Here is a 10,342-nt window from a genome sequence, read left to right on the forward strand (position 1 = left end):
CCTACCCCATGGTGGTGTCTGGGGCACGCTGAGGGCCTACTGTGTGTGTGCGGCAGCAGGCAAGAACACTGTGCTCTGGGGGGCAGCTGGACTGGCGACTGCGAGGGGTGACCAGCTCCCTCCCTGGATGTTCTGCGGTCACTGACGTTGGCAGTGTGTGGCTGAGTGCTTAGTGTCCTGCTCTCTCCTCTGGCCTGGTTTGGACTTCGCGGTCCTTCCTGGCCGACGTAGTGCCATCTCAGTTCTCAGTGGCTCTGTGGCTGCCTCGATGCCTTCAGGTAGGGACCACCGTGTCCCTGTAGGTCTCCGGCCAAAGCCTCAGCTGTCTCCTGCACGTCCTCTTCGACGGATTGGGACTTCCGGACCATGGGCACAGCACAGGGAGTGCTTGCTAGTGCTGAGCTCGCGGCCTGTGTCCCTGGTCGTCGCCCCTGAGGTCACCGTGATGGGACTCCCCTCTGGGCTGTATATGTACCTGACAGGTGAGTCCAGCTCGAACTGGGCTGAAGCCTTTTTCTCAACTTCCTTAAAACCCGAAGATCGGTATATCTCAACTCGGTTTCCCCTCTCCAGTCTCAGTTGTCACTGCCCTTTGGGACCTGACGTGTGAGCTCCAGTCTCTACTTCTCTCGTGTCACCCTCTTCCTCCAGGGTGGCACCTTCGGTCACAGTCTCCCTCGTAAGCCAGAGGTATTTTCTCTAGGTTATGGAAGAAACTGAGAAATGTAGCACCCAGGCCCGATAAGCTGGGGAAGACGGGGAGTAAAGAAGCCAACTGGGAAATCCCCGCTGTGCAGCCGGTGCAGCTCAGAAGACTGCAGTGTGGCTGGAGACCCCAGGTCCTGTGCGATGTGTCAGAAGCTGAATGACCTGCTTTGCCGCCCCCCTTCCTGGTCCCTGTTTGCCTTTCGTGTCTTGTGCAGCCAGGTATGTGCCTCCGACGGTCTAGGCATGGAGCAGAAACAGACGTGCAAAAGAGAAAAGCACATTAATTATTTTAAAATATTACTCTCCTGTCCAAATGCTGCCATCACGTAAACAGGAGTACGTGAGAACAGAGGACGGAGGGCCTCTGGGGTGCTTTTGGAATTAGGAAGACGTCAGCCTGTAAAGACCAACCAGGAGAAGGTTGGCCTAGTGTGTAATTTTCAGTGTGCTTCCTTGACGTGCGTTGTGTATGCCATAGAGCCCTGCCAGACTGAAGTCAGACTTTGTGTGAGCACGTGACTCGCTGTATTAAACTGAATGTGGGGGTAATTGGTGATCACGAGATAGCCTAGCTTATTCTGATTAATTCGGAAATCGGAACTAGACGTAAGATGCTGCCGCAACCAGAACTTAAAATCCGCAGCACTGACGTACTGGTTAGGCTGCTGGCAGGGAGGAGACCGAGTCCGAGGCTGCAGAGTGTCAGCTGCGTGGTCGCCAGACTGGTCTCCTGCGCTAACTCGAGAGGCGCGTGTGGTTCCTCATGGACTGGCGAGGGGAGGAGGGGACGCGGCGTTGGCGGTGCGAGCTGCTTGTCACTGGCTGTGCTAAGCAAGGTGTCACAGGGAAGGGATGAGCAGGAAGAAAAGTGACGAGTGTCCAGGAATGATGAGAGGAATGGGGAAAGGCCAGAAATGGGAGTGGGGAAATGAACTGCCTCGAGACGGCATGTCAGCCGTGGGAGTAAGGAAGACTCTGAGGGGGCTGGTGTGAGCAGTTGGAATGGGGGCAAGAATCAAATGCAAGGTGTGGCGCTCACACCTGCTCATCGAGGTTATGGAACTATGGAACGCCTCAAGGTGGCGACCTTCACACCCATTGCTGCAGGTTGCCTCAAGGTAGCCACTGTGATGATTGAGGAAAAGGCCTAGGGCATGGGAGAAAGAAAGAAAGCAGGTCTGGGGACCACGTCTGGAAAGAACAGCGGGTGTGGTTCCTGGAGGACTGACTACTGAGCTGGAGAGTCGCTCTGCCAAAAAGAAAAAAAAAAAGATTGTGGAAAAGCCTGTGCTTATTTGAGACCTTTAACCCTATAAAGACCCGGAGATCCCAGCCTTTTGCAGGGAGCAAACAGGCTGAGAAAGTAACTGCCAAGAAGGGCGCACTTTTCGAAGCCCACTTCAGAAGTGGCCCGAGAAGCCACGCACAAGGAAGGACCTGCTGAGGCGTGTGCTTGGGGAGCCGTCGGCAAGGCTGGCCCTCCCGAGAGCAGGACGGAGGATGTGACATCCGTCAGCAGGGTCAGGGAACATCCTCCAGGGTTTCAGAGTGTCTGCGAACCTGGGACTACTGGTGCCTCCCATTTCCCTCCTGTTTGTTTGAGTGGCGCGCTAAGGCTGTCGTCCTGTCCCGGTAGCACCAGCACATGTGGAGACGGCACCTCACCTGAACTTTCAGACCAGCAGTTGGCAGACTCCTGCCCGCTGGCCAAATCCAGCCCAGTGCCTGTTTTTGTAAATAAGGTTTGGTTGGGACACAGCCATGTCCATCACACACAGATTGTCCCTGACTTCTCCGGGGGCTGCCATGGCGGAGTCGAGTAATTGCAACAGAGACTTCATGGCCCACAAGCCGACCATATTTACTTTCTGGCCCTATAAGAAAAAGTGTGCCGGTACCTGTTCTCGAAAGATGGTCCTCTGGACCAAGAGGACCAAATGCTGGGTGCATTCGAGCTGGGTGGATGGACCCTGGAGTCACGAGAAGGAGACGGCCTGGATCCCTGAGTCACCCCCTGGAAAGTGCTGCCTTGGAGAGTGGCCTGACGTGCATCAGACTGTACGAATGACAGAAAAGCTGCTGTCGGGTTAGAATGCTGAGAGCTGGGGATTGGTTTTGGGGTTGCCACAGCTGAAAGCAGCATTTTGACTGACATGCTATACATCGCATCTGTGTCACAGTTTGTACTTGTATGCAATTGATGTTCAGTCATCCAATTTTATATGTAGAGTATTAATAGCCTCCCACACTACGTAAAAATAGTCTTTGAAAACATGTCCTTAATAACTTTCTGATATTTCCTTGGATTATTTCATTGATGATGGTACCTCGGAAGGCGTGGCGAGAAAGACAGCGCCCTGCACTGTGTGTCAAAGGGTGGCAGCACTTGTCCTGAAATGCAGCTCCACAGCAGGGTTGTCCCCTGTGAGCCAGTAATTCTGTTTCGGGACGTGCACCCTCAGGAAATGGGAAGAGATGTGGGCCAAAACTTATGGACGAAGATTTTCATTTTAGCTGTATTTATAATATCAAAATCAGAAGTCGTCTAAATGTCTAACAGTAACCAAATAGTTACATAAGTGACAGTGCTCCCTAGGCACTGCCTGTTGTTGATGTTTCTTGTTTCGTGTCAGATGCCTGCAGCTTGAGACACGGAACATGGGTCTGATCTAATAACTGGCAGATCGGACGCCTCTGTCTTCCACACTGTACCCATTCACTCCCTGCTGACAGCCTCGGATTATGGATGGGGCCGGCCAATGTTTGTCTCCTTTTCATTTCCTTGGCAACTCATGACTTCTGGCTGCAAAGATTCTTCAGATGGGCTCTTGGACATCAAACAACTACAGCCCAGCATTTGCTTACATAAAGTGCAAATGAATCATGAACACGTGGATTATATTTTCGTTCAAATGCTCAGGGATTTCAGTTTATGGGAAGAGGGCTGTACGAATTAGCACTAGGCTTGGGAAATTGGTTGATCAGATCCCTCTGCTCTTCCCTCCTCCCCCAGATCCCCTCCTTAGCACCCTAGAAATGGCAGCTGTTTAATTCTAGGGGTACCAAAAGTTATTCTTCCCTCCGAAAAACACGGGAGGGGAGAGGCCAAATGAGTTTGTCAAAGGTTCCTGGGGTTTATTGGTTTTGTCCCAAAGCCAGTGAAGACTAAACAGAACGCAAAATGGACCCTCCCTTTTCCTTGGCTTCCGTGTTGGAACTTCCTTAATTTTTAATCTCTCTTTAGTCTCTTCTCTGCCGTGATGTTGCCCATCTTCTCCATCTCTTGTCCCTTAAATGTTGGGGTTTCCCAGGGCTCCACCCTGAGCCCATAGCTCTGACCGTGATGTCTAGGTTATTTTCAGTCTGAACTCCCGGCTTCAGCTGGTTCTATACACGGGGGATGCTCTAGTTACTTCCCCCGGCCCGGGTCTCTCTCAACCTCCGGTGTGGGAAAGGGGCACATGTCACAGTGCAGGCGGGGGCACTCAGAGGAGGGTTTTAGCAGGGCGATGCCCGAGCTGGGAATTCAGGGGTGAGTTGGATCGAGGAGGAGGAGGGGAGCAGCATGTGCACGGGCATGGAGGTGAGAAGCAGCAGCTGGGAGCAGACGCATGTTTCATTGTCGTTGGAGCAAGGACTTTGAGGCCGCTGAGGGCTTCGCCGAGGCTGCAGGGCATGCAGAGGCTACATAGTAGAAGTCTTGCACCCTGTTTCAGAGGTTTGGATTTTATCAGATTGTTTAAGTGGAGTCTCAGAGCAGGGTTCAGTAGAAAGTATACAGCTCTGATTTCTGTGGCTGTGGGAGAGGACAGATTTGAGGAAAAACAGAGGAAGGTAGAGGGGCTAGGAGAGCCACGGAGTTCTGTCCAGCAAACTGGACCACGCTGACTCGAGGTAGGAAGAGCAGAACTCAGCCCTCCAAAGGGTGTGCTTACATGTTGGCGTACTACCTATCCACCTGCTCAGGGGCTTACTGTGGCCTTTGACCTTGGTTCCGGTACCCAAGTCATTCCCGTGCCCTTCACCACTCTGAGTCCCCTGTTGCTTCCTGGGCACTTGCCTGGACTGCTACTGGAGCCACTGTCCTCCTTGTTCCCTGTGCAGCAACAGTTGGCCTGGCCGAACCTCCATGGTCAGCCAGTCAGCCAGACGGTGGTCACTGGTATCTGTCCGTAACATGTCAATTCCTTCCTGCCTTTTTGACTAGGTTGGAGGAGGGAACCACGCTTCAACAGAGGCATTCTGCATGTGATGCTGACCACGGCTTGCCCGGATTAATAGACGTGATGAATGCAAAGTGATTAGGACAGTGCCTTGCACACACAGAGACTCAGGAAGTGGTAACATCTTCACCATCATCATCACTGTCATCATCTCCATCATCAGCATCACCACCACCACCACCACCACCATCATCACCGAGACCATTATCACATCATTACCTTCATCATCCTCATCACTGTAGTTCATTACAGTTATAAGTACATACAGTCTCTCCATCTTCCACTGTCCAGGCCCAATCTGAATGATTGCATACCATCATATAGAACTCAGAGCAGCTGGTGTCTTGAATCCAAGGCTCTGGGACCACAGCAGGCAGGGCTTCTGATTAGGGAGCAGCAGCAGGAGCAGGTAGAGGGCTGGCCCTGAAGTGGCTTCAGGAATGCTGACACCACTGTGCTGTGTCCCTCCTACCACGAAGTGGCTTGGGTCAGACCTGTGAGGATGAAGAGGATGGTGCTGGAGGGTGGGCACGTGAGCTGCCTTTGCTGGTACCCCCACAGCATGGTGCCCAGCTCGCTGCCAGGGCCCGGGAAGCCCTTGTTGCTTGAATTGACTTCCCGATGCTACATGTTATTGTCAGCGTCTTCCCTGTGGCCTGTGCTTACTTCTGGGTGGCTTTTGGGGACTTATATGTAGTCAGCTTAGTCTCGTGGAACTTTGCATATTGGCTATGGGTAAACACTGAGAAGTATGTGTGTGTGTGTATGTGTATGTAATTGTATATACACACATAATGCGAAACATACATAATGCAAAATTTTTGCAGTGAAACTACAAAGTTTTCAGAATAAAGCATTTATATCTTCGGGTCTGTAGAAGATATCTTGTGATAAGTTAGAAACACGAGATATTGTGGACGTGCTTTCAGAAGTACAAAGTGCATGAAAGATCGACAGACTAAGTCCCATCGGCCTCCGCGATGTGCTGGGTCGTCTCCCTGCTTGGCTTCTGTGGACAAAGGGGACTGGCCAGGGTGTCTCTGGGCTTCTCTTTCTCATCTCGGTGTGCAGCAGTCTGATCACTAAGGGCTGGTCGAAAGGGGTTCTGGTGGCAGAGAAGTGGTTGGCCTGGGTGACCTTTAGGCCTCTTGTCATCTGCGATTCTTTGTCCTTGAGCAAGTCATGCTTCCTGCTAGGGCTCAGCACCCCTGTGTGTGTGATGAGGGGGTTGCTTTAGGACTGGGGTTTCCGGATGTGCTCAGCAGAGCTCTGGGGTTGGGGGAGGGCTGCTGAGGGTAGTAAAGGGGGAGGCTGGGAGCCAGGGCAACAGACCCGTCACTCTGCCTTCAGCCACAGCAACTTCGCATTGATCTGTTTTATGTACCAATGTTCTAGGTAAGATGTTTGAAAAGAGGGATCTGGTCCTGTTAAAAGCTTGCAAACCGTGTGGATTGCTCATCCGCAAGCCCTCCCAGTGTGACTTCGTGGTTCCATGATGATGCTCACCCGAGGCCTGGAGTGGATACCAAAGATGACTGCCTTGCCATCTGGGGACAGCTGGGGTAGGTCCTTCTCACTGGTGCATCAATCTGTTGTGTTCTTGATTAAGAAACTGTAATAAGCAGTTTTCTGGTCTTTGTATAAAAACACTGGTGTCTCACCTCCATTACTTCCTGGTTCTGTGACCTAAGTCCCTCACCTCTCTGAGCCCCCACCTCCTCATCTGTGACATGGGCACACAGGAGTATACTGTGACATGGGACAGTGGGACAGGGTTGACCGTCATTGTTAGGTGGTGAACAGTTAACAGCACTGTCGCAGGTGACCTGCCGCATGTCCAGACTGTCTCCTGAGAGCTGGGATTACCCAGTCTAGGTCAGAGAACCAGTCTGTGCGTTTGCCCTTCTTTCAACATTGTAGGAGGCTCAATTTGTTCTTAAAATAAATGTTCAAAAAATTATAAAACATTTTAAATGTCACACATGCTGCGCCCCTGGCATGATAGGCTGTCTTTGTAATTTTCTGAGTATGAAAGTAAATTTTAAAGGCAATGAAAATTCAGAAATGAATGGATTGGTTGAACAAGAAAATTGATTTTTAGCTGTATTTACGAAGCTCAGGAGTGAAGGTGTTCAAGTTAATGATTACACACTGGGCTGGAAAATAGTCTACTGGCTTTCACCGAGCCACCCAGGCCCCCTTGGGGTCATTGTCATGAGGCTGTCACGTGTTCTTCCATGCAGCGTGGCAGCTCCGTCTCAGAATGTGTGGGAAGTGGCCAGGGTTCGAGAGACAGTGCTGGCCTCCTCTGCCATAGAGCAGGCCGCTCGCTACGCAGAGCCCTGATGGAGGGGGAGCAAGGCCTTAGAGGGCTGCGGCCTTGGGACGGGGCTGTCTGCGAGGCTCAGCCCTGAAGGGTTAAGTGTGACGTGGGGGGCCAGGCGAAGGGAACCAGGAGGAAGTGGACTGTGGGCCTGGCCCCGCGACCAGCACGGACCCAGGGCGGGGTCGGGACTGGCGGAGCTGGACTTGGTCCCAGCCCGGGAAGGAGCCTGTGTGGAACCTGGTGGGGTGGTGGCCTGTGGTTTGGAAGAATGGAGCAGGGCAGGCTGCACAGTCCAGCCTCTGGGTAGAGACCGCTACCCGAGATGGAACGAGCGGTCAAGGGCAGCCTGCACTCAATGGAATTGAGAGCGGGCTTGGCTGAGCAGGGAAGTGGGAAGACTCAGGCCCTGTGCCCACTGCCGTGAGGGTCGTCCTGGGCTCAGCAGCCAGACTCTCTGAGCCCCCAGCAACCTGGCTACCTGGTCAGAATTGGCTCAGGACTGGGTAGGGCCCACTTTGCAATGGGAGGTGTGTGTCTATAACCCTGAGGGGCTGGGGGACACAGGAACCAGCCAAGGAAGGGGACCTGATCCTCTGATGTGAGCACAGTCCAGAGGGGCCACTGAGTGCATTGTCCTAAGACCCTAGTCCTGCGGGGCCAGTAAGGGGCATTGCTGGTGGAGGCAGAAGCCAAGCCGGGGACGGGCGTCAGAACACAGGTGGTCGGGTTGCCTCTCTCCTGGGGATTTCACTAGTGAGAGGCGGGACCCCCTTTCTTTGTTGCAGACCTCGTGTGACAAAAAGCTGTTCCCTCAGCCCCCTGATGCGGGGAAGGACGTGTGTGGGAAGTGCTCTGGCCTCCCCAGGACTGCGGCTTCCTGTATATATCCCCCACACACACCTTTTTCTTTTTTTCTTTTCTTTTTTGGCTAAGAAATAAATATGTTTGTTTTGGAGGGAAAACAAATTAGGAAATACAGAATAAAAGAAAATAAAGCGCACTCGTCATCCATTAGCCACAGATGAGCTGATAGGCTATTTACGGAGAAAAATCATGTATAAACGTGCAGCCTTCCTTATTTCTCTGTAACTGAACTGAAAACTCCGAGATCCCGTTTGCACAGATGACGGGAAATCGGTTTTGCCAGTTCACAGTGTCCCCTCCCCACCCCCAGCGGAGCAGCCTTTCGTCTCCTTTCGGATGAGAAGACAGCTGTTTTTTTGATATTGTCGCTTGGGTTTATGGTATACAGTTTGTGCTTTGAACGTTCCAGGGTTTGCTCTCTGTAATCAAAACCACGCTTTTGGCATCGGAGAAACAAAATATAAACAGACCCAAATGTATTAGTTTTCTGTTGCCGCTATAACAAATTACCACAGAATTAGCGGCCTAAAACAATACAAACTTATTTTCTTACATTTCCGGAGGTCAGAAGTCCACAGTGGGTCTCATCAGGGGTTGGCAGAGTGAACTTACCTTTCTGGAGGCTGGAGGGGAGGACCCAACTCTTTGCGTTTTGCAGCATCTGGAGGCACCTGCAGCCTTGGCTCACAGCCCATTTGTCCGTCATCAAAGTCATCAAAGCCAGCAGGGTGGCTCCCTCCAGTATCTTTGTGACTGTGACCCCGCCTCTCTGCCTCCCCGCCCTCTCCCTCGGACCCTGGTGATTACATCGGGCCCAGCTGGACAACGCAGAATCGTCCTTTTCAAGTCAGCCGATTAGCGCCCTTAATTCCATCTGCAACTGGGATTCCGTCTTGCCGTGCGATATAGCACAGTCTCAGGTTCCTGCGGCAGGATGGGGCCTTACTCAGAGGGACCGTTACTGTGCCCACCATACCGAAGCAAAATTTCTTTGTCAAAGGCTCGATTCTTAGGATCAAAGGCCATGACTTTCAAAGTTGTGTGTGTGGGATTGATTTAACAGTCTGCTTAGGAGTTCCAAGGGCAACAATGATTTGAGTTAAAAAAACTTTTTTAGAAGTTCTTTTCTATCCTCTACATGGTATGAATTGGAAGCTGTCGCTGCTCCCTGAATTGCGGGGATAACAGAGGGATATTGGAAAGCCCGAAAATAGATATTGGGAAGCTCATGGAGGGGAAAAAACCCTCAATGTTACTTCTGCAAATTTAACCTTATTTCATGTCTGTGTTTCATACCATACATCCGGTGTTTGTGACCTGATCGATTCGCCTAGCAACGTAACACATCTTTCTAGGACAGTAAATCTGACCCGATCACGTCGCTTTAGCTTCTGCAGTGTTCCCGTTTCTCTAGCCCACTGTTGCAGCAGGTGGGACCACTAAAGCGGAGGCAGGTATGGGCCCCACGTGATCCTGGCACAGCTGCGGCATCTCGAGATCTCGGGTTCTGTAAATGCGAACGAGGCGGGCGGCAGGAAGCGCCAGCTCTGGCTCTAAGTCGTCATTCCGGGGGGAGGTGACTCCCGGGAAGCTCGTCTGACTCCCCAGGCGCTGCTGGCAGAGATTTCCTGGCGGCCTGCAGCACCGCCTGGAGGAATAACTGTCAAAGGTGCGTGCGGGGCGAGCGGGCAGGGGGTCACAGTGACCCGGAGGTGGTTCGTGCGAAGTGATGGTGACTCCGAAGCCTGTGACTTTGAGCCCCCGGATGGTGGGAATGACCGTAGTCAAGGGGCCCGAGGCAGCCACGGCTGGGGTGGCATCCCAGGAAGCCCTGGGACACTTGCGCGGTCACAGGTGTCGCCAGTTTAGGTGTTTTGTCCCTTTTGCAGTTACATAAACAGTTGGGTCAGAAATTGGACCAGGGTCTGTCACTCGCTCGCTGTCCTGGTGGCCTTTTCTCTTTCAGACGGAGCAGGCTTTGCCTTCCATCCTGTCTCTGTGCTGTGTCCCCAGTCCCTCGCATCCTTCCCAGTTTTCAGCTGAGTCTTCGCCCGCTTATTGTATATCCTTTTGGTCTTTTCGGTGCGGGAATCCAAGGGTTTATTTAACCCAGCAATCAAATTGGTCATTTAAAATAATAGTCCGTCTTGTCCAAGTCTAAAAATAAGTTCTGCCGGGATGAGGAGGCTAGCAGGGGAGACGGGGCAGAGCAGCAGAGGAC

At 52.3% G+C, this 10,342-nt stretch overlaps 1 protein-coding gene across 2 annotated transcripts in view; it reads left to right on the forward strand.

The window, feature by feature from the left end:
* The window catches only part of LOC111729089 (pro-interleukin-16-like), a 59,186-nt gene that overhangs the window by 5,354 nt on the left and 43,490 nt on the right, over positions 1-10,342 (forward strand). For both annotated transcript variants that reach the window (XM_023520067.1, XM_023520068.1), the window contains exon 2: positions 6,327-6,493. In XM_023520067.1, coding sequence (XP_023375835.1) covers positions 6,424-6,493 — 70 coding nt within the window. In that variant the 5' untranslated portion in view covers positions 6,327-6,423. The remainder of the gene's footprint in view (positions 1-6,326; positions 6,494-10,342) is intronic.

Source organism: Pteropus vampyrus, unplaced genomic scaffold, assembly GCF_000151845.1.
Source record: "Pteropus vampyrus isolate Shadow unplaced genomic scaffold, Pvam_2.0 Scaffold245, whole genome shotgun sequence".
Lineage (NCBI taxonomy): Eukaryota > Metazoa > Chordata > Mammalia > Chiroptera > Pteropodidae > Pteropus > Pteropus vampyrus.